General features: G+C 48.7%; 1 protein-coding gene and 1 long non-coding RNA gene across 6 annotated transcripts in view; one reads left to right on the top strand and one right to left on the bottom strand.

The window, feature by feature from the left end:
- Positions 1–2,891: 2,891 nt before the first annotated feature.
- The window catches only part of LOC135905592 (phospholipid-transporting ATPase ABCA3-like), a 226,287-nt gene continuing 204,515 nt past the window's right edge, over positions 2,892–24,663 (top strand). For all 5 annotated transcript variants that reach the window (XM_065436536.2, XM_065436534.2, XM_065436533.2 and 2 more), the window contains exons 1-3: positions 2,892–3,005; positions 6,400–6,721; positions 12,325–12,591. In XM_065436536.2, coding sequence (XP_065292608.1) covers positions 6,439–6,721; positions 12,325–12,591 — 550 coding nt within the window. In that variant the 5' untranslated portion in view covers positions 2,892–3,005; positions 6,400–6,438. The remainder of the gene's footprint in view (positions 3,006–6,399; positions 6,722–12,324; positions 12,592–24,663) is intronic.
- Positions 12,552–15,020, bottom strand: LOC139054803 (uncharacterized). Its single transcript, XR_011511516.1, has 3 exons — positions 14,250–15,020; positions 13,592–13,709; positions 12,552–12,622 (listed from the first exon to the last, which is right to left on the bottom strand). It is a non-coding gene; the product is annotated as an uncharacterized lncRNA (long non-coding RNA).

The following is a 24,663-nucleotide window of genomic DNA, read 5'->3' as shown; positions in this document are numbered from 1 at the left end:
ATCACCAGAAATCAAACTATCTTTCGGTGTGTCAATTATAGGGGTCAGCCACAAGGACGTGTTTGATGCCGTTTGCGGTTACATAAAATCAACAATACAAATAACTCTTTTATTGTTCTCTTGTAATGTAATTTATTAGTTTTTGTAGGATTCCTTATCTTTCTTTCTTATTTTTTTTCATCGAATAAGTAACACTTTAAAAGAATAGGTAATCACTTGAGCACGCAATTCTTGGCCAATCTCCCAGTGTGGGAACGAGCCATAATATGAGGCCATCATCATCATTAGTCATCAGGCATATAGGCTCGACGATGGTAGCCGCGACATGAAAGCAGTCATCTGTTTAATAAACGGCAATTCTTTGTGGGCCTTCCGTTCCCACAAGTTGGTGACCCACGCATGATATCACATCACAACTGCATACGTCTATCAAGTTTCTTCTCGGCGCCATGGAACCGGCCGCCGAACGGCGACGTCTCGAAGAAAACGGAACGTCTTCCGTCGCCGCACTGAAGCTTCCCGATTTCTGGCCCTCGGACTGTGAACCCTGGTCGGTCCACATCGCAGCGCAGTTTCGCCGTCACCTAGTCACATGTCAGGCGGCCAAGTGCGACTAAGTCGTGAGTGAGCTTAACCAAACCACTGCAGCTTTGGTCCGCGACATTATGCTAGCTTCTCCACCCGATGATCAGTACGGTATACCATTAAACTGTGAGTTACTACGGCACGCCACCGACTGCGAGCCGCGGCGGATTCAACAGCTCCTCTGATCGGATGAACTTGGTGATAGAAAACCGCATGAACAGCTTCTCCGCATGACGCAACTCCTGGGAACCAGTCCATCGTCAACTAAAAACAGCACTTCGTGCCCATTACTCCATGATTCCATGGACAGAGCGCGTGGCTTTGGTTCTACCATGCCTTCGCACAGCTCTGAAAGCAGATGCACAGTGTTCCTGAGCGGAAGTCGTTTTCGGCACGACACTTCGCGTACCCGGTGAGCTCTTCGCCTGGGAACCGTCATCTGCTTACCTACAATCCTACGCCGACCGCCTTCTCATTACAATGGCCACCACTACACCACCACCGCTTCGTAACCACCGCAGAAATGTTTACATGAGCCGATCTTTACTTCATAGCAGTTGTATTTATCCGTCACGGCGCTACTCGCGCTCCTTTACAAGCTCCTTACGACGGTCCTTTCAAAGTCCTCGAAAGAGACGCTAAGTTTTCACACTCCCTGTCAACGGACGCGAAGACAATTTCCATCGACCGCTTGAAGCCAGCTAATCTAGTCTCTGGCGGTGCCATCTCCACAACTTAAACCGTTCAACGGCAGTGCCCTCGATCATCGCTTGGTGGCGGGGGGGGGGGGGGTGTAGCCATGTAGTGGACAGTGCTCATAGAACCCCGAGGAAGAAGAAAAGAGTGCACTAGCGCCATCAGGTTTTGAGGCCACAGCAACAACAACAATATAGGCTCGAAGATGGTAGCCGCGACATCGCAGTCATCTGTTCAATAAATGGCAATTCTTTGTGGGCCTTCTGTTCCTAACCCTAATTAAGAGTACTTTTTTTTCTCTGGCTTGTGAAACGTCAGGAGGTTAATAAGAACTCACCAATAACATCCGGTGACAGGTAGAAATGACATAGAGGGAACGGCACAAGACTAGACCTGCGTAGATAAAAATTAAACGGTGGAATATGACAGCGCAATTTTGTGAGGGAGATTTCCGATTTACGCGAGGGACACCTTTATTTCTCTAGTGGGAAGACGAATGGTTTATATCTGCGATTGGAACCGTCAGTACTGCCAATTGATGACATTGAAAATTTCGCAAACTTAGCCCTAGGAACCGCTTGTGTCGCCTCCTACTTTATATTTACGTGCCGCATAAACCGCCGTAATATTAGGCGTCTTAGTCTTTCGCTCATCCAATCATGTGCGAAACGTTAAAAAAAGGGCTATGGTTCACTATTTCAAGCCTGCGCAGTAGATACTTTTGAAGCAGAAGCTATAATAGGTGAAAGCATGGATACTGGCCACCCAGGCAGTGACCAGGAAATCAATTTTTGTTTAGGAGGCGCTTTCAGGGTTCATCTGACTTCGTAAGGCGGCACTTTGTGCTGCTGCGAGAACCTGGTGGTGGCGTAGTGCTATGGCGTAAAGGAGTGAGTTCGCTGCTCATTTGTGACAGCGCAAAAGCGTACGTGCCGACGATGGGGTTGTAGAACTGCTCGGAACTCCGCTCCTTTTATTACGGATCAGTCCCCGCGGAACTTTTCATTTCGTTGTTTTAGAAATTGGGAATGTTCGATATTCTATTGAATATTCGGAGGTCCTTTTTTTCTCGAATGTTCTTATTCGATTCTATCTTAAAATTGTGTTATTTAAACAACCTTAGTTATATGTGAACAACAACAGTTATTGACAGTGTTCATAGTCAAAGTTCGCAAGTATGCAGACCTGTTCGCAACGACAGGCACCATGTATACAAGGACAAATGGCTATTTCGACGGAAAAGCTTTCAAGGGCGACTAATATTTCCATATTACCATTGTTCGCATGTTGTGTTTTTTTTTGCGGCTGCCAAATGGCAAATTACAACGCTTCCTTATTTCATTCAATCGCTTTACAGATCTTTACTGCCAATTCAGATTCCTCTTTGTCCACCACTAGATGCCTTGCCGGCCAGCCACAGCCGGTGGCATCCTTTCGCTAGGGAGCAGTTGTAACAACAATCTGAAGGAAGGGGCACCTAAATTTCGCCAAATTGAGGTCAGTGTTCCCTCTTTCGTTTACTATTTCTGCTACAGTTATTTTATCGCAATAAAATTTATTAACCTCGCCAGGGCTCTCACAGTTACACGACGCCGTACAGTCCGTGAATGCGCCTACATATAGAAGTGGAGGAAGAAGAGGACTTCTAGCTGTTCGCTGTCAACGTTCTCAACGCGCGTGCTGGGAAAAGAACGTTCCCTGGTTGCTGAACCTTCGTCTTTCTGGTGAGCTTCTTAATTTTTATAGGATGCTTCTTTAGCTTTTCTCAAATAATAGTCCATGCCGTCCCAAAGCTTTAAAGCCGCATCACCGTCACAGGGATGGGAACATTAAAAGCTAGGCGTGAGTCAGCAGCGCTCGGTTTATGGAGAAAGCAGCGTTGGCCAGGAGGTACTAGGTAGTTTGCCTGTTCAGCTGAAATATGCTGACGCCTTGCAGCAGGTAATCGGCTGAAACGGGCACATCTTGAACAGTAACACAATCCCGCCTGTACAAGCCTTTGCGTTCGTTCAGTGTGTCCTTCCAAACTCTGTACTTGCATGGTAATAGTATTTGAAGGGCTGCGAATTCTGAGCCGAAAGTTCGTACGCCGGCAGGCTTTAGTGCATCGGTTTCCCTACTGCTAAGACGCCTTATGTTAAGCGATGAAGCCGCGAATGCACGCGAAATTGCCGCGCGACTCGCCGCTCGAGGCACGTTGCGTGTATTCGCAGGCTTCTTTCATGCTCGGAAAAATAATTTTATGCAGCACGCATTGAGCAACAGAATGCTGTATCAGGAGTTTCTCATGTTGCTCCACAATTTTCTCATTTGCACTTCTTAGATTACTATAATAATTAAGAAGTCGATTAATTCCAGAAGAGTAATAATATATTTAGCCTGGATGCAAGAAATAATCGAAGCAAATAATACTACCTTGGGTTCAGTCCAGCTGCGTAGCATTTGTATGTTTTTAAAGTTTGGATGAAGTTAGGCGAAACGCCGTCTAGATCCCGTCAACGTTAACTTTAAGTTGCGGGTCTGGAGACGCACAGCTCTATCTACTATAACTGATAACATGAATTGCAGAGGAGCGTTGTGGCTCCTGCGTGTGCCAAACACGGTGGTGTGCGGTATTAGGTCGAGTCGAAGACGAGGTATTAGTTGCAAAGAGTTGTTGGTTGGTTGGTATCACATGACTCGTTTTACAAGGTGCCAGTGTGAGCGCTGTCGCTTCAGCCGCGAGATGTCAATTATTCGCAGTGAGCAAATCAGATTTCCCATTGCTCAGCAATTATTAAACGACTGGACGCTGTGTGAGTGTCTGTACCGTGCGGGACTGGTTCGGTGATACGTACACGGGAACGATATACAAGTAAGGCAAGCAGTGACCCGGGCGCTTGTTTTTTACCGTCTAAATCGTACGTCACGTCCGGCGTCGCTAGAGACTACGCCATGCTTTTCGCCATCAAACGCATTTTCACGACAAGGTATTCTACAGCCGTAGCTAGTTTTCTGTTCTATGAGTTTATTAGCCACCGTGGTGCCTTTAGGTAGCTCCTCACCCACCGCGGCAGGCGCTTCCTGTCAAGAGGGGTATATGACGGCCTCCGTGCCTGCTCCCATGAACAAAAGCTCACCACCGCTTATCGTCCACCGACGAACGGACTGACCGAGCACCTGAAGCGAACTCTTAACGGAGATGCTGTCCATGTGGGTTTCACCTGATCACCCTGATTGGACAGTACATTACGATTTGTTACCTTTGCTTATAATTCATCATGGCGTAACACCGTCGGATTATTGCCGCTTTTTTTACTGTTGGGCCGACATCTTGCACTTCCATTCGAGACCCTCCTCCCTTCGACTGCCCACTTGTCTACCGAATACGCCAGTCACGTGGTTATTCCAGCCCCTGCACCTCGTCAACTTGCCCGTGATCGGATCTCTGCGCCGAAAATATCCTGCAAAACCCGTTATGACAACTGGCAGAGAAGACTGCACTTTGCGCCGGGTTCTCTCGTTCTTTTATCATCGTCATGCCCTTGCGCTGGCGAATGAGAGAAGCTTCTTCCACGTTACCCGAACACCCTACATGTACTCCGTGAACTTGGTGACGCCAGTGACGAGAACGTACCCCTGGACATTGCTTCTCCGATGTCTTCGAAACTGACTGATGTTCACCTTTCTAGAGTACAGCCTTATTGCTCAGCTAGCTCATCGTCACCATAGTAAATGCCACGACAGCGCTCAAGAAAAGCTGGGCCTCCTTCAGGCTTGCGAAACACCTTTAGCCCAGGATTCCTCGGCCTGCAGTGTGTACTGTGAACCGAGCTAATAAGTTTCTTGTTGTTCTCAGTGCAACAGCTCTGTTGCACTGAGAACAACAACAACAAACAGCGACTGCTTCCTGTCGGTTATCAAGTTCATTAAACTTGAAGTGCATAAAAAGGCGAAATAATCTACCTTAATTCTACGGAAAATACCTAAATGGACATAAAGTAGCATGATTTGCATATATCACGGAGTGGTGCATTACAGGCATTTTCGACACGAAGCGATTCTTACGCTTTGCAGACCAGGGGCCCTATAACGTAAAAGTATTACAGTCTGTTTTTATTCCAATCTCGTGACGTGAAATTTACGTAGCCATCGATGGATTCATTCGGCAGTAACCCTCAGCGTTGTTTGAAAATCCCAATAAAACGCTCTCCTGCAGGTTCATAGCAGGTCACTTCTGTTTTCGTTCAAAGCGAGTAACACTGCCCTACATTGAGTGGGTTTTCTTATCTAGCCGGCTGACAAGAGGCGTGGAGCACGCTCAATGGAAAAGGGGCCGGGCCGGAGCAGTAAAAATATATAACTGGAAGAGGAGGGTGGTGCCCGAGTCTGCGATTGAACGGCTTCCCCTTACATAGATTACGGTGGCTGGTCAAAAATCGCGGCGGCATGCAACTGAAGGCTAAGAATGCCGCTAAAACGGATTCTCAGCAAAGAAGAGTTGGCAGAACGAGGTCGTAAACGTGCCGAAAGGGTTTTATAATGTTATGCTGTCACGCGAAAATATTTACTATACGCAAATAATACCATTCTCTCCAGCAGCTCCGAGTCGCCAGTGCCAAGGCGATGAGCGGGCAGCCATTTTCTATTCCTTTCCGAATGGGGCAGTGCGCGGCTATTCAGAAAAAAAAATTCAGTTTTGTTCGGCATAATAATGCATCTTTAACGCGCCCACGTAACTTTGACGCGGTGAGTTTACGCGGTTTTGTAACGTGGCGTGACAGGCGAAGTGGGTGCAACCCGAAAGCTTTTGACCAATAACCGAGGGTTAAAGGCGAAAAGGCGTCATATCAGAAATAATTATTTTTTTTGTTCGCTCTAATCATGCATAATTAGTGTGTGCACGTAATACCAGATTCGGAGCTATCGCGGCTTTTGTGCCGTCGTATGACAGACAGGCGAAGGGGGGGTGGTGTAGAACGAAAATGTTTTGACCAATTGTGAAAGGCTGATTTCAGAATTGAAGCAGAAAAGTTTGCAACAGTGTTACGTTATGGCGCCCCAGTGTAGAAACCCCCGCTCCTTTTGCAGAATACCGCTAACAAGAACATTCGTTTTACCCTGCCGGTGTTAATGCAGGGGGAGTGTCCAGAGCCTACAGGGATTTCCGTGCCGGACATGAGTCTGACGAAGGTGTTCCACGTCGTCAGGCGTCGGCTGTGGCTGCAGTCGGTGAAGCGCCACTACATTGCGCTGGCACTCGAGCTGGTCAGCTTGCTCGTGCTGTCTTGGTTGTTAGTTCCCTTAGACGCGCCTGAAGTGGCCCCACAGAAGCTGTCGGCGCAACCGGATCCGGTATTCCACGACGCCTTCCATATAAACGAGGAGTATGCCTACCCGTCGGTGGTGGTGTACGCACCGAAGAATCCGCGGACTGACCAGCTCATTCTGAAAGCCTTCAGTACGTCAGCTTTTGATACAGCCGTGTTTTCCCAAGCGGTGACTCGCTGCATCCATAGCAGGTAGATTAAGTTGGGTTTCGCAAAGTAGGCACTCGTTAGCGCATGCAAGAGTGCGATGAAGTTAGGGGGAACAAAAGGAAAGGGGCGAGTAGCAGCGGTGTAAGGTTGTCACCTGTCCAGTTTCTTACAGGCAAAGCCAGCTCTTCACTCGTGGTACTACCTACCCGTTGAACCCCTGTACTCCCATGCCCAATCCCAATCTTCCCTAAATTGGCACCATCTTGCACTGTAAGAGCGCCCTTCGGACTTTCATAGGTGGCAAAAAACTTAACTGTTGCCAGTGGACTAATTTGCTAATTCCTCCTGCAGTCCACTTAGGTGTTATTCGAAGTTTCGAGACTGAGCGGTAACACCTTTTTTTTATCTTCCAGGATTTTTATTGTGCTTCTCTCGGGGATGCGTCGTCTTGCTTGCCGCCATACGTTGTCTCTCAGCACGGCGGTATCACGATCAGTTTCAGCTACACTAGTTAAACGGACCGTGGCCTCCGAGATCTGCGCGTGCCGGCTAGTATTTCTCAGGCCATCCCAACCGCACGGAGAGAGCGTAATTTTATAGGTGGGCATGGCCGGCTCCTCCGCCATACCGCGGTGCTAGCAACCAAGGGCTATTCATGCGTCGGGGAGGCTTTCGGGCGCACTGGTACTGTTACTTCGGCGTGCTTGAGGCGAGAAAGAATGCTTTTGCGCTGCTACGTGACCTTTTCCCGATATGGAAATGATGACTTAACGTGACGACTCAAGGTTTATCTTCCGTGAAATACAATGTCCGAAAGATCAGTTGTATATAAATGAGCGTACACTAAGCATTCGGCGCGATCATCAAATATCCAGCTGAAATTTCGCCGCACAACAATTAAAATTTAGCTGAAAACATCCAAAACGTAATGAAAGCAACGCCATTTGAATACTAGCTGTCCACTCGAATAATTAAGTTCTTTCCTGACGGTGCGAGGCTTGCTGGCCCAGATTCTATCATAAGAGGAATGCTACGTGACGTGAATACTCTATCCAATAATCTCCATTGATTAATATGACACAGTATAGAAAGCATCAAGTAATTGATGCCTTACATAACTCCGATACAAGAGAACTGCTGAAAGTCCGGCTCACATAACCTCTCTGGAGGATCAGAGCGGGACAGCGAACTTTTCAGTGTTCCGCGGTGTCTTCACAAATGCAACAAGAGAGTGCTAATATGATGTAATTTGCACAGAAGCAGAGATGTACGTGTAGCATGACCTGCGAACAGCGGTGACATCGACATTTGCACTCAGTTGCGCTGAACGCCGGCGCGGAATCTGAACAAGACAACAGCGCAAACGCTCAGTTTAAGCAGCATGCTCACGTTACAAAGAGGGTAGGTCGAGCGTGCCCTGCAAACGAACGCTAGTTGAACCCAGCAAACTCGGCAGTCGGCAATTATCATGGTCTCTTCTCGCCATGCCGCCGGGGCTGCCGGATGAGGCATCGCCAGAACCTGCGGCGCCGGCGGTGAAAGCTATGCTCGCATCTCGCCCCGATAACGTCGAACTATGAATCCTAAAAACTCGTTTATAGTCCCACGTTATGTGTGCGCCTCTTTACTGTGACGTGAGCATCGCATAGTGACGTTACCAGCATTTGCGCAGTGGCTGTGCTGTGGGTAGGACGCGTACTGTACGCACTGAGGAAGAGCAGCGTGCCCTCCAAGGGCGATGGCGTGAGCAGAAGTGGGAATGGACGCGAAGGTAGCGGGAAGCTGTTTGCCGATACGGGAATGGTTGGTCATTTTTCGTTTAGCCGCTAGCACCGCTACTGGCGAGACGCCACAACATGGTCTAAAATAACGTCAAATCTTCCGCCGCACTGCACAGAAGCGAACTTCACAAACGCGACATCGACTTTTCCTTACCTTCAATGCCATCGGCATCGCAATCCGCTGCTTCCATAACACGCATGACATGACATTAATGACATGTAATGTCCTGAATAGCAGGAATAGCAGGACGTGAGAACAATGACATGGACGCAGGCATGTCATGGCATGATATCATGACTGAGATGACATGCATCACATGGGATGTAATGACACCACATGACAGGCGCGACGAAACAGTAACATTGCAAGCGTCGCGCGAAATGCCGACATGACAAGTGAGACGTGCACCCATGAATAATACACATCACGCAAATTACATGCTTGGCGTCATTCATGTCACGACATAAATGACATGTCATGACATACACAATATGGCATAGGGTAAAATACATGTCACGATATGCATGCGCAATATGACACATGGCCTGACATTATGAATGATGAAATGCAACTTACGAATGACATGTACGGGTAATATCACATGCATCACATGAATGACATGGTATGCCGTGACATAAATATAAATGACATGCAAAGCAAACCCACTTGAAAAACGCAACAGGAAATTTTCAGTCTGTCGTATTTTGGGACGTTGTTTCTGTCGTTCTGCTGTCTGTAGTGTGACGTCCTGTCGTCGAAAGTTCTGTAGTTCCTGATCAATATTTAATTAAAAATTGACGGAGACCTCTTTAAGGATATGTAAATTTATTAGTAAAAAAAACGAAAAATATAAACAAACTTCCCGCCCTGGATTCAAACTGGGGCCTGAGGATCCCGAGCCCACCATCTTACCACTGCACCACGGCCAACTTCTTTTTCTTTATTTCCAGCTTGGCTACATGTCTGTCAGGGTACATTTTGGCTATGTTAACAGTAAAAATATCTGTCTGCGTTGCTGTTTACATTTACATTTTAGAAGCTAAGATGCGCTTTCACTAAACCGCGTCAACTCCCGCATCTCTAGAAGAGCCAAAGTGTTGTTACCATCGACAGGTACATCATGGAGTGCTAGAACATCGATTTTGCTGTAGGATATCCATATTTACTAAGAAATTCACAAATAGACAACGGTAACCGGGGACACTGTTAGGGTTGTTACTGCTAGTTTCGACAGTTGTCTCTCGCTCCTTACACTTTTGAGCGGACATATAATTCGTAACTTCGTAACTCCATAAACATTCGTGGATGTGGCTTCATTGTGACAGCATACTGGCTTCTCACGGTAGCGCTGTACCAGATTAATGAGACCCGAGTGAGACAGCTTTTCAGGCAACTTTGTGGAAAAACCCAAAACTTCTTTTTCGCTTCGCATAAGCATGTGCAATATTTCTGGGAAATTAACTGATGTGTCAGTGTAACCACACATGGAAGTCCACAGGCCTGTGTGCCACATCTTACCAAATAAAACAAAACGGATACGCAGCCATTGCCGCAGGTGGTATGATTTTGATCAGCGCCCGATTTTGAGGAGGCCGTTAGGGCGTTGCTGGTGCCGCGTCGTCACGGCACAACTAAAACGATTGGCCACGTCGACTTTAATACCGGTGTCGGTGCTATCATCATTGCCGGCCTCAGGGAAGCACGATTGAATACCGCGCAAGAGAAAAGTACAGTGTACACCACCGATGCGAAAGTGACATACAATTTTAAAGGGCCGTGACGGAAAGCGCTTCGGTTGCGACTTCAGAACTCGTGGCCGTCGCGACCAAATGTTTCTCTTGCGACGTCAGAATTGCTGTCGTGACGTCAGAGTCGCTGTCACGATGGAAAGGTCTTGTTCCGATTTCAGAACTGTTGTCGCCACAGAACGTCAATGTGGCCAACAGGTGACCACATAAAACTGACACTTGTTCATTACGCTTTGTATCGGCCATTTATCATCCCATTTGGACGGAAGTTTAGGCAGCCGACCAAGCAAAGCGCGTCGTCCTCCTCAGTATATATTTGCACAAAGAGATTTTGAGGCGAAAAAAATTTAAAAGATTCCCCAGCAAAAAGTCCCCACATCTTTCTAGGGGCTTTTTTGAGTCGGACAAAATACAATAAAATAGCTGTAATGTCTGTGCCATGCCAGCAGCCACCGTGGCCATTGTAAAGACGCGATCAAACGCCGATAAGAAGGCGCAGAAGGGCGGGCGCTGACACGTGGGCAATAATGACGGCGCCCACGCCTATGGCGCCATGGAGGTTATACTTAAGCTAAGTATAACTTCCTTCCATGGTGCTGTAAAAGATCGATTAGCCTTGTGCGCGACCGATTAGGCTTCAAGATTGTCACGTGCGCTCCCTCCTAGTTTTTTTTCTTCCTCCATGTGAATACAGAGGAGAGTTTCTACTACATGTCCGAGAAACGCACTGATTCGCTAGTTGGGAGAGAGACGTGTTGGCACTTTCGCTGGAGGCGTTTGCGAGACCTGGGGACTTTGGCGGGTCTCTTGTATCTAATGTGCGGTTGCATAGGTACTATGGGGTACAGCGCGCTTTGCTCCCGTGTAAGCGCCGCCTAAACTGCCGTTCAGGCTGGATCACAGCGCCCGCCACAAAGTCTGTAATGGTGAAGCGGCAGTAGTTTGCCGTTTGTGGTTCGCCCGTGTCAGTGTGACAGAGCCACGTAACATAAGGTGTGCCCCTTCGCAGTGCCTCGCATGCGCTCTCTCAGTGTCGTGGTCATCGGCGACGGAAAGAGTACCTACCACATGGGCACACTGTACGCATGCGCCACTATGTCATGAATGAGAACTTTAGCATAACCTGTAAATGAATATTTCACAGCAAAACGAATTTGCAGCAACAACGCGCCAATATAGGCCGTTTTCACGGCAATACCATGGGCACCGCCGTGTTTAATTACCCGGCCACGCTTCCAGTGCTTGCCTCAGATACTTCCGTGGTCTCTGTGTTTGCATTGGATGTGCATGACGCCGGTGCACCTCAGGGGAACCTCTGCTTCAGCCTGGATAACGCGGACGGTCCCCGTCGAGGCTCCCTTCGCCGCGCTTCGCGCCAGGTGGCCTTGCTCTTTTTGGCAACTTCCTTGTCGGGCCTTGCGGTGAAGCATAGTAAAAAAAAAACTACTACAGATGGGAACGGGGAAATGGTATATAAAAATCCAAATTAAAATAAACAAGAAGAAAATCTATCATACGCGTGCGAGGATCTGCGGACCTCCCAGTGATGAGCTTAACGCTTTGAGGCGGCACTACTAAGCACGGATAGCAAGCTTATTTCGGAGTATTTAACTGCTGTCGCACAGAACAGCTCGGCTATAGGAACAAACGGAGCAAAGCTCAGTCCTCGTGCGTGGTACTGTGGTACCTTGGGCAGATTCGGGGCAGTGAGAGGCGCCACATGTCTCCCTAGCGACTCACGCACGTACGCGCGTCTCGGCCAAATACGAGAAAGTCTGCAGCATTTATACATGGGGGGCTGGGGATGTGCAGTTACGCACAGAGAGCAACTCCATCTGGTATATCAGCAGAGAAGCGAGCTCTGCATCATGTGACTTCTCCGCTGCATGTCATTGGTTGAGTCGCCTGAGTGCTTGCGCTAGTGAAAGCAGCTTCTTCTTGCAGGGACGTGCGACGACAGGTCTAACTGCAAAGTAGTTCGCGAAAAAAAGTTTCACGTGAAAGGGTGGAGAGATTCCGCGCACAATAGCTCACCCTGTACTGAACTAATGCAGACGGCAGCGTAAAGTCCGTACAGCGGATGGCCTTGGCGAAGCGGTCCGAAGTGGCATCCCAGTGCCGTTTGCAGTGGGCGGACAAGGGCAGCAGCGGCAACGTTATCTGCGTTGCGTTCTCCGACCTGTTCGGTGCCGCCGATGGTGACAACCTGGAGTACGAGTTGCTGCACCGGACGCGACAAGTAGTTCCCGACCAGCTTCCGATAACCGGTCCGAAAGGCTTCAAGCTGGAAGGAACCACCGGCTCTCTCAAGGACCAGTTCGGTAAACGCCATGGCTCTGCTACAGCGAAGACCTGCGTTGGAAGCCGATTTCGTTTGATGAGGCAACGAATTCTGGTAGGCGCGTGTAACTCTTATGGGGGTTTTGTAATGGCTTGTATTGGTAGGAGAAAAACGAAATACTTCTAAACCTCTCAATTTATTAAAGGGATACTAAAGGCAACTGTTATGTCACGCTGAATTATGCATAAATGTTTGAGCACGTTTAAGACGTCGCTAATGTCGATGGCAGAACTTTAGTAATTGAGACATTGAGCTAAACGATTTGACTCCACTGGGACCACCTAATACTAGTCTGATGACGTAGCGAACTCCTCATTCCATTTTTGTCGCTTGTACTGAACAACTGTTAATGAAAGGATCAGTGCATTGCATTATAACACGGAGGAAAATGTTACTTGTCTACTTCGATTCTTAGAATCAAAAGCTCGTTGATGCCATCTTTGCCAAAGACGCGTTGTTTCGTCGAAGGGTGTTTTCTCTTAACTCCGCGCAGCCCACGCTTTCATGTTTTAGTGGTTTCTGTATTACGTAGTGCTGCGCTTCTTTTCCTTGCTCGCGAAGCCTATAATAAAGGGGCAACCACATACACGCGATATTCAAGCAACAAGCAACGCGATAGGCGGATACGGTTTTGCTGCTGCGGCCCGCTGCGGGACCATCGTTACGTGGGCGCGACGTCGAGAAAATGAAGTAGCGACCTACTTTTGCTGTTGCCGTGATCAATACTATCGTATGCCGGCAAAAACAATCGCAAACATGTTATGAGGCCAATGACCTAACCAGAGGGTAGTATATATAGCTTAAATGCGCCGTCCTTGTCGTTAAGATTACACCCCGTGCCGTCCGCGGTATATCATGTGCCGTCATCTAAAAGTCACGAATGTTTCAAGATTTCGTGGTCTCTGAAACTAGCATGGATGTTTTTCACTTCGCGTGAGATGAGACGAAGCGAAGCAAAGTTACTGCAAAGGCTGACTTACTATTCCATGTGACAGGCAATAATTCTGCAACCAGCAGAAAATTTTGCGTCCTTGTGATGTTTTGGAATGCTGTCGGCTGTCACTTCACTCGGTTTCTGGGCCCGCTTATGTAGTTAAGCTAGAATAAAAAGAAGAAAAGAAAGATCGTAGCCGTGGCTAACGGTCGCCGTTTTACTCACCCGCGGCACTAAATGTGTCAACGTCGTAGGCAACGTCAGAATTCCCTTCACCTGGCCAGGTGATATCAATAGAGCTAGAATGCCGTCCCTTCAGACGCGATTTTCTCTTATCGTACGTGTTTTCTTGGCAAGAAACATGAGGCGCGTAGATTCTAGAATGGCATTGTAACAGCACACGTTGACATACTATTGGACTTTAGTGTCCCTTTAGGATTTGGCAGACGCATAGAGGAGAATATATTTGTGAAAGTCAGTAAAGAGGTTTGAATGGCTCAGAGTTAGCCTTTCTAAATATTAAGGGTGCTTACGACATTGTGGACAGAGCTGAAGGGTATAAATGCCTATATCGTATAAGTCCTCAGGGAATTACGTAGAGCCAACAAGGTACATATCATGAGGGCCCTCCATTTCCCTTTTAATACACGCTTTGCGGTAACATTATGCAAGTAAAATAAAAATCCCAGCAGAATCCAGCTTACCATGAGTGCCGACATTAATGCCATGAGCATTGGTGTGACACATCACATTGCCCCGCACAGACTCGTCATGTATGAAGCGTGTGTGTAGCCAGGCTCATCCTTCGCGGTCTTCCCTTGCCACTGTCGCTCCTGGCGACCTCACAGCAACGCATGCTTCACCGGCAGACGTGCAGCTGTGGAGTGCTATTCACGCTTCATCGCTTACTCAAGGCGACTAAATCAGCGTCACCTGAGACTTACGGACAAGCAACTACGTTCCGTATCACCGGCTTTTCGACTGCCCAGAGCTAACAGGCGAGACGAATGCCCGCCCGGACGGCGACTGGATCTGGCATCGACGGTGACGCGCAAACAATGACACCTCATTTCTAGATGACAGCGCCGCCCTCTGACTACCGCGAAGCCCATCCTCCCGATCCTGACACGTTGGCGGTCACGAAGAGGCCACTAATTGATGAAAGGTGCAAGTGTCGAGGATCCCCGGGGGAACCGCATCGACATCAGGTTCGCAGTTTCTAACGGGGTTGCCTGCATTGTGGAGACGGTTGTGCAACGTTGGAGGCAGGAGTCCGGCAAAAAGGTGGGACGTCATGGGCGGCATATTGTGAACGCTTCGGCGTTTGTGGCTGGCCAAGAAAAAGAACAGAGAATTACGTCGAGGAGTCAAAGGGGGAAATAAATAGGATAAAAAGCGGATTTGGACTGCCGTGAATCCTCGGACGTGCAAAGACTTTAGCGTGCAGTGTGATCGGAGAGATGCAGCCATTTTTGTTAAGCTCGATCATGTATATATGTACATGTTTATTTATTTATTTATTATCATACTGCAGGCCGCGTGGCCCAAGCAGGAGGGGCATGGTAACAAATAAACGTACACGTATAAAAGGCAGAATTGCAAAAATATGAAATTCAAGAAATGAAACAATATAGCACGAAACAGCAATGTTAGTTAGGATATACTAATAATATGAGTTTGAATTGATTCAGGTGAGTTCAGATGATCGAAAGGGATGAGGTTTCATTCTTCTATAGTTCGAGGAAAGAATGAAAATTTAGAGAGGTTTGTCCTGGCAACGTAAGGGGAGAGAGCGAGGGGTGGGAATGACGGGTTTTCCTGGATGCGGAAAGTGTTATGCATGGACTAGGATCTAAAGAAAATTTACGGTTTATCAAGGAGCAAAGGAACTGCAGACGTATTATTTTTCGCCTCGTTTGAAGGGTGTGAAAACCATTTGTCCGCAGTAATTCAGTTACAGACTCTTCTCGGCCGTATTTGGAAAAATAAAACGTGTGGCTCTTCTCTGTATCCTTTCAAGGGCGTTAATGTTGATTTTGGTAAACGGGTCCCAAATAACGCACGAGTATTCCAATTCGGGTCGTGAAAAGGTGGTATAGGCTAAGGATTTTACTTCATGGGATGCGTGTTTAAGCTTATGGCGAAGTAGACATAGCTTTCTGAAAGCAGCGGAGGCGGTAGCAGCAATATGGCTATTCCAATTTAGGTTGTTAGTAATTGCAATTCCAAGATACTTGTACTCGCTTACTTCGGCCAAGGGATCTTGGCCAATAGAATAAGAAAATTTTAGGGGTAGTTTTTTGTTTGTTATACGTAGAAGCACCGATTTATCGGAGTTAAGTTTCATTCCCCACTTGTTGCTCCACTCAAGAATGTTGTTTAAGGCTAAATGAAGAGATAGTTGATCATGAACTGTATTAATATCGTTAAAAATGATACAGTCGTCTGCGAACAGACAAATATTGACAAAGGCCTCTATTACATCAACTATGTCGCTACAATAAATAAGAAATAGTGGTGGGCCACGGACCCTGCCTTGAGGCACGCCAGAGGTTACTGAAACAGAATCGGACTGCTGCCCATCAATCACTTCGTACTGTTTTCGACGCGTCAAGTAAGCTAAAACCTAGGACAGGATAAAGGCAGGAAGACCAAGGAATTCTAATTAACAAATTAATTTGTCGTGAGGAACATAAACCTATTGTCATCTTTTGAACGTCGCTCGGTACTTCTTGCTCCCGGCACCTGACGCGGTACGATCCATGGAACCTTCGTAGCCGCAGGGACACCCGATTTCACAACAGCGGTGGCAGCGGTGTATCGGTCGGCTTTGGCTACATTGGTGTGGTGGACGCATCGCGTCGGGCTCCCGCAATTTGCTCAAATTAAGTGCGATATTTGCGAAACCAGTGCCATCGCACCGCGGCATCACGTTTATGAAGATCGGTCGCCGTTTGTGGCACGACACCACTTCCAGAATGCAAGGCTTACGTAAGTTGCCTTTTCAGGTCACGTTCGCCTGGGTCGTGTGTTCCGGGCTGCTCGGTTCATGCCATGTTGCTGCAGAGGATTCGCTTCCAGCATGGCCGCCATGGTTGCGCAGGACGCTAGGCTTGGACACAGCCAGCCATCTCACCTGGCAACATGGATCCAGCACGACTACGCTGAACTAAAAATTTCGAAACAAAAACAGGAGGCCGCTGAAGGTGAAATCAAGCTGCTGGACGCCAAGGTCACCGCACTGGTTGATACTCCCGCATCCGGAAGCTCGGCTGTTACAACAGCAGGTGCTGATTTCCTTCGCGGTGTGTCTGATCGATTGGTCGCAATTTCTTCACGGTGCGATGAAACTACGAATAGAATGCGACGCTCAAACCTGCTCTTCTTTAACATAGACGACGACGAAAAAGAGGACTGGGCTGCGTCCGAGCAGAAGATTGTCGATTTCTGAGCTGAAAATTTGACTTAAGCCTATCAGCCACGCACTTCGAAAGGGTGCGTAGATTAGGCAAGCACGCCGATAACAAAAAGAGACCCATCATAGTGAAGTTGACCTCTTATAAACATAAAGAACGCATCTCGTCATCTGCGCGAAAGCTTAAGGGCTCCGGGTTTTCGATACGAGAAGACTTCTCCCCAGCAACACGAGAAGCAAGAAGAAAACTGATCGTATTCGCGAAGGCGAAAAGAAAAGTATTTCAAGCTAAGCGTCTACAGAATGCGCATAGATGACACAACCTACGTGTACGACGGACTCACTACCACAGTAGTGCAGCTGAGTCGATAGCTGAAGCATAGCACTCGAACCCATGACAGCCAGCAGGCACCAGAACCTCGGATCATACCGTCACTACCAATATTTTTTACTAATATTCAAAGCCTTGTGCGCAGGCTCGATGAAGTTTATTCTTTCCTAGACGATACAGGTTCTGACATTATCATCTCCACGGAAACATGGCTCCATCCGGACATTTCAGACAATGAAATAAGTCCCATACATACCACGTATAATATTTACCGATGTGATCGCACTAGTAAATGTGGTGGAGGCGTACTTATAGGCGTTAGGAAGACGGTAACATCACATTTAATTGATTCCGACACTAACCTAGAAATTGTATGGGTTGTATTGGAACCTCACCGATGGCACCGGCTGTTGGAACCTCAGCGCTGCCACCAGCTGTTGGAACCTCAGTGCTGACACCCGTTATTGCAATCGGACCGCTGGCGCCCGTTGTCGCAAATGGGTCGCAGGCTCCAAGGGTAGCGTTGGCCTGGCGGCCTGGGGCACACTGGAAGCATCCGAAGGTCCCAGCAAAGCATGAGTCGACTGCTAACAGAACAACTTGTTTATTCTAGCATCGCAAAAGAGCGGCCGGTCAGGTCGACCGAAGTGGAGAGACGGGAGAGCACGTTACTCAACAGAAGAAATCGGAGCCTCTCTCTTGGCGTCCGGGAGCAGCTGCTTTTATACTCTTGGCGTCGCGGGCAAGAAGGAAGGTCACGAGATGACACCACGTGACAGCGAGGCACGGACGGACTGAGAGACATGTAGAGACAAGGAGGTGACGCATCAGCCGGGCCGGCGCCGGTCAGACCTCCTCGCTTCACACTGGGGGAGCTCCTCTCCCCAGCTGCCGCGCTTTGACAAGCGTGGGCACACACACACACACGCACACACGAAGACAGGTGGCACTGAAACATGCCGGGACGCGCTCGGCGGGGATGCGTCGCGGCCGCTCCGAACGGGCCAAAATGTCCGCCGCTTTGAACGAAGCCCCGGCGTCCGTTGAATCCGCGCCGGCTACACCGCGCGTCATAGGCGAAACGTAACAGACTGCCCCGCCGGGGGAAGGAGATCCCGATGGTCAGGGGACTGCATCCGCTGTCCGGAGGGATGTCGCTCGATGATGCTCATAACCGAAGTCGGTCGTCCCTCGGCGTTTCTTGAGCGCAGCGCACCGAGAAGGCCTCGTTCTCACTTTCAGGTTCACACAGGACACTGCAAAGTGACTTCGGGAGAGTTCTCATTTTTCTCTCGTTCCCAGCAAGCGTTAGAACTACGCCGAAACTCAGCCGCTCAGTCAGCAAGCACGGCACAGCCCTCACTAAGCCATGCCAGGCTCTTTCCCCTTTTATACTACTGCCTAGTTCCTTACAGTAGTCTAGCAGCACTCAGAACGCGTCCACAAATCGGAAAATTGCACTAGAAAGCACATCATCACTTTGAAACACTACACAAAAGCAATATGTTAAAAATCCTGCCTCAGGAATAAAAACATCAATAACAAACAATTTTGAGGCTGATTCCCACGTTAGGGGCTTCGACTTAAGCCATCGGCGTTACCGTTGAGACTCCCCTTTTTGTAACGCACCTCAAAGGAATGTTGTTGCAAAGCGACGCTCCAGCGCAGGAGGCGGCCATTTGTGAAAGAGATAGTCTGCAGCCATTGGAGAGGGCAGTGATCTGTTTCGAAGCATGCGAAGCGGAGATCGCAGCGAGCGACCGTACACGAGCTCAGCTGGCGAACACCCCGTAGCGGCATGCGGCGCGGTCCTTAATGCAAACATCACCCCAGGCAGAAACAGCTCCCAGTCAGTTTGTTGTTCAAACCGCAATGCTCTCAACACGCGCTTCATGACGGAGAGGAGCTTCTCAAGGGAATTCGACTGTGGGTGGTACACTGAGCTGTGTAACAGCTTTACCCCACACCTTTCAAGAAAACTTGTCGTCAAAGCGCTAGTAAACACTGTGCCCTGATCTGATTGGATTTCCGCAGGAAAACCAACTCGCGCAAATATGGACAGCAGTGCATTGACTATCTCAACTGAGCTGAGTTCTTTAAGCGGCACTGCTTCAGGGAATTTTGTCGCTGGGCAGATCACAGTCAAAATGTGTCTGTACCCCATGGCTGTTACCGGCAGAGGTCCCACTGTATCAATAACGAGCCGTCTAAAAGGCTCCGTAATGATAGGTACCAACTTCAACGGCGCCCTCGATTTGTCCCTTGGTTTGCCCACCCGCTGACAGGTGTCACATGTCTTCACAAAGTGGTCTGCGTCCCGAAAACACCCTGGCCAATAGTACTCTTGCAAGAGACGGTCCTGAGTTTTCTTAACTCCTAGGTGTCGGGACCACGAACCCCCATGCGACAAGCGCAACAGATCCTGACGATAGCATTGAGGCACGATCAGCTGATCGAACTCCACTCCCCTGCGGTCTAGATACTTCCGGTACAGGACCCCACCTCTTACCACAAAGCGAGCATTTTTCTTGGCGATACCTTCCTTGACAATGCAGCGTATGTTTTCTAGGCTGCCATCCTTCTTTCGCTCGGCTATCAAAGCCGACCGGCTGACTTTTAGCAACCTGTTAAGTCCGTCTGACGTAGGCGCGATGAGCAAATCTGCAGATAGCTCTTCTAACTTTCCCGCATCGGGCATTTCCTCTCCAGTATCTGCTGCCTTTAACGCTACAGACTCAATTTTATTCAGTTCGGGCGTGCTCTGAATATCAGCTTGCTGCGCCTCTGACCCTCTCTCATTGTTCGACAACGTCGGCCCCGCAACTACCGCCTTTGCAGCGAGCTCCCGAACCTTCGATCTGGTCAAGGCCTGAACGCTAGCCTCACCAAACAAAAGCCCCTTCTCGCGCAGGAGGTGATCGGACCTGTTCGAAAATAGGTACGGGTACTGAGGGGGCAGCATAGATGACACTGCGGCCTCCATCTCAAGTGCTCCGAAAGGTCCTTCAATAAGCACTTTTGCTATGGGCAGACACACGCTATGAGCGTCCACGGCTTGCTTGATCCATGCGCACTCGCCCGTGAACATATCGGGTTCTACGTAAGAAGGGTGAACTACATCCATTGTAGCTGCGGAATCGCGAAGCACTCGGCACTCTTTCCCGTTCACGAGGAGGTCTCGCATGTAAGGCTCGAGAAGCTTCATGTTCTCGTCAGTGCTGCATAATGACAAAAACACGACTTTTGTTTTTGTTTCCGGACAGTGCGCCGAAAAGTGACCCGGCTTTTGGCACGTATAACACACGCGCACTTGCCTCGTCTCGAACCGCTTTCTGCGTTCGGCTTCGGCTGCCGCCGTCTCCTTACGTTCGGTCGGACTGCTTTCACTCGCATCCGCACTACGTGTGTCCCCCTTTGCTCTCATGGGCGTGAACTTTGGCCTCTCAAACTTAGAGCCAAATTCACCCTTTTGACCGTCCTTAGCTCCGCGAGCCCGACGCGTCACAAACTCTTCGGCTAGCTCAGCGGCTCTAGCCACCGTACTAACGTCTGGCCTATCCAAGACCCAGTACCGCACGTTCTCAGGTAACCGACTATAAAACTGTTCTAGCCCGAAAGACTGCAGAACTTTCTCGTGGTCACCAAACGCTTTCTCTTCTTTGAGCCACTCCTGCATGTTTGACATTAGCCTGTAGGCAAACTCTGTATATGACTCGCTTTTACCTTTCTCATTTTCCCGAAACTTCCGACGCAACGCCTCCGCTGACAGCCTGTACTTTTTTAGCAGACTCGATTTCACTTGGTCGAAATCCTCTGCCTCCTCTCTATTCAAGCGAGCGACTACGTCGGCCGCTTCGCCGGGTAACAAAGTGAGCAAGCGCTGTGGCCACGTTTCCCAAGAGAACCCCTGCTTCTCGCACGTTCGCTCAAAGTTAACCAGGAACAAACCAATGTCCTCTCCAAGCTTAAACGGCCGCATCAGGTCAGTCATTTTAAACAATACTCGTTCTCCTGCACCGTGTGCCTGACTTCCATTACGAGCGCGTTCCATCTCTACCTCGAGACGCTTCATTTCCAAAGCGTGATCGCGCTCTTCTTTTTCTTTCTCTTTTCGTTCAAGCTCATCTTTCTCTTTTCGTTCTTTTCGTTCAAGCTCATCTTTCTCTTTTCGTTCTCTAAGTTCGCGCTCCCGTCTTTTTGCCGTCTCCCTCTCCTCAATGGTCTCAAGGCATTCCGACAGCTCGTCATCCTCAGCTCCTAACTCAAGAATAGCCCTTAGCAGTTCTGGTTTTCTGAGTTTGTCTGAGACATCCAGACCCAACTCTCTTGCAAGCTCCAACAATTTCGGTTTGCGCAACGACTTCAAATCCATGGCTGCTCTGAATGCTGCTTTCTCTACTGCCTACTATTGTCTTGCCGCAAACTAACCCGGCAGCAACGACAACCACAATTACCAGCTCTGTTTCTGACACTAACAAAAGCCTGGCAAAACTCAGAAGAAGAAAGTCCCGCACTCACCAAACCTCGCAGCCAAGAATTCAGCGCAGTCGTTCCGCTGCAGGCAACCAGTCATCACACAGGGCTCGTTGCACTGCTCCCGGATGGTCGTTGTGCTGCTCAGCATACAGTCAACCGCATATCTTCGCTGCTGGCCTCCGTTGTCGCGATCTCACCGCTGGCAACCAGCTATTGGAACCTCACCGATGGCACCGGCTGTTGGAACCTCAGCGCTGCCACCAGCTGTTGGAACCTCAGTGCTGACACCCGTTATTGCAATCGGACCGCTGGCGCCCGTTGTCGCAAATGGGTCGCAAGCCCCAAGGGTAGCGTTGGCCTGGCGGCCTGGGGCACACTGGAAGCATCCGAAGGTCCCAGCAAAGCATGAGTCGACTGCTAACAGAACAACTTGTTTATTCTAGCATTGCAAAAGAGCGGCCGGTCAGGTCGACCGAAGTGGAGAGACGGAAGAGCACGTTACTCAACAGAAGAAATCGGAGCCTCTCTCTTGGCGTCCGGGAGCAGCTGCTTTTATACTCTTGGCGTCGCGGGCAAGAAGGAAGGTCACGAGATGACACCACGTGACAGCGAGGCACGGACGGACTGAGAGACATGTAGAGACAAGGAGGTGACGCATCAGCCGGGCCGGCGCCGGTCAGACCTCCTCGCTTCACACTGGGGGAGCTCCTCTCCCCAGCTGCCGCGCTTTGACAAGCGTGGGCACACACACACACACGCACACACGAAGACAGGTGGCACTGAAACATGCCGGGACGCGCTCGGCGGGGATGCGTCGCGGCCGCTCCGAACGGGCCAAAATGTCCGCCGCTTTGAACGAAGCCCCGGCGTCCGTTGAATCCGCGCCGGCTACACCGCGCGTCATAGGCGAAACGTAACAGTTGCGTGCATGACTCGTTTTGAAAAATTATTGTTAGGTTGTGGTTATCGTCGTTCTGACTCAAGTGTGTTGTTTGTTAGCGACCTGCGAAACAGTATAACTAACGCCGTTAGGGCTTGTCCGGCTGAAAGTATTTTTCTCTTCGGCGAATTTAATTTTCCCTCCATAAACTGGGAGCAGTTGTCATCGACCTGCCGCCTTTCTTCAGACTTCATTGCCTTAACATTAGATTTTAACCTGTCACTGATCGTAAGTCAGACCACTCGTGATTCCAATATACTGGATCTAGTATTGACAACGGACCCTAATACTGTTGAAAAAATAACATATCTAGATGGTTTCAGTGACTATAAATTATTTGCAAGTAAACCTTAAAGTCCCGTGGCGCTTTTCTGGTGCCACAACTAAGATAATTTGTGACTATAATAGATGAAAGTACAGTGTTATTAACACTGAAGTTGAAACATTTCTTGTTAGTGTACTACTTCCTTGTTTCAGTAACCGAACAGTTCAAGAAAACTGGGATTTGTTCAAAAACAAGTTAATAGCACTGGTTAGTCAACATGTACCGTAAATAAAATAACAAATGATAAATGTAACCCGTGGTTCACTAAGTCACTTAACAAACCAAGAGATAAAAAAGCGATTGTGCGCGGCCGCAAAACGCGCGTCCACTCCCAGATCTTGGGAAAAAATACAGCGACTTCTTGAAAAGCTACTGCTCTAGGGTACGCGCTACCAGAGATAAGTACTTTTCGAACGATCTGCCATCCCTGCTCACAACTAACTCAAAAAAAATTTGGGAATCAGTGTGTCCGGAGCGACAGGACAGGAACGTCATCTTGCATGATAATGACCCCATTCCAATTCCAGAAGATGACTGTCCAAACGCGTTCAGTTCATTCTTTTCATCAATATGCACCATAGAAAACGATTCAATTGTGCCTCAGGTAGCTGATCCTGACCACCCTTTTTACAGCCCATCCACATTACTGTCGACGGCATCGCATCCATTATAAATAATCTGAAAGTGTCCACATCAGCAGGCGTTCACGACATCAAGATACTAAAAACACAATATCAGTCTCGATTAAACAATTTATAAGTTCCTTCTTTGAACACTCGTCGTGATGTAGCCCTTTTATTGCTGTTTCACAAGTACGTTCACGGACCAAGGCGATCACGAATAGCTCTGCAAGTTTCTTCATTCACCTCCCAAAGATTGCATAATCTTCTTTCTTTCACGCGCATCTTTGGTAAAACAGACGCTTTTAACTCATCTGCACTACCACGTGTCATCTTCTTGTGGAACGACCTTCCCGATATCCTGGTAGCTGAAGCTAATAACAAAGGAAAAATTCCGTCACGACATAAACATTCATTTGTTATTTAAAAAAAAACTTCTTGTCTGCGTTGCGGCTTGTATGCATTTTTTTCTTTTTTCGACCTGAGAATTTCAGAGTTTATGTGGACTTGACTCTTCGCTGTATTCTTGTTAAATAAGCGCTTTATATTCTGTATAATTGTCTGCTCTTTATACTGTGTAAAATTTTTGAAGCTTCCCTTACCCAATGCCCATTCTTCGGACCTGTAAGGTATTTTGAGTAAATAAATAAATGTAGGCTTCACTTCAAGACCGTTTTCGAGCGTGTAAGTTTATTTTGTGCACTTCCGCGAGGACTTTCGGGCCCGAGGCGGGCGCCACGTCGGCTAATCCTAACGTCGAGTAGGGCCCCGCTAACCCTAACGTCGCACTCGCCGACGAGTTCGCCGCTTGGAAGGGCGCCGGGGCTCCCACTTGCACAGAGGCATCTACCCAAGTCTTGCGAACTGCACTGAAATGAATTACGTAGTGATCGGCCGAGAACTCGACCCCTCGAAGGTTTCCGTCAGGAACGGGTGGTTCGACATCGCCCCACGAAGAACGACCAAGCCTAAGCCTAACCTCAACGTGGCAGCCTCGGCGCCAGAGCGAAA

This window comes from Dermacentor albipictus, chromosome 1 (genome assembly GCF_038994185.2).
Source record: "Dermacentor albipictus isolate Rhodes 1998 colony chromosome 1, USDA_Dalb.pri_finalv2, whole genome shotgun sequence".
Taxonomy (NCBI): Eukaryota; Metazoa; Arthropoda; class Arachnida; order Ixodida; family Ixodidae; genus Dermacentor; species Dermacentor albipictus.
This window is presented reverse-complemented; position numbering and strand designations above follow the sequence as displayed.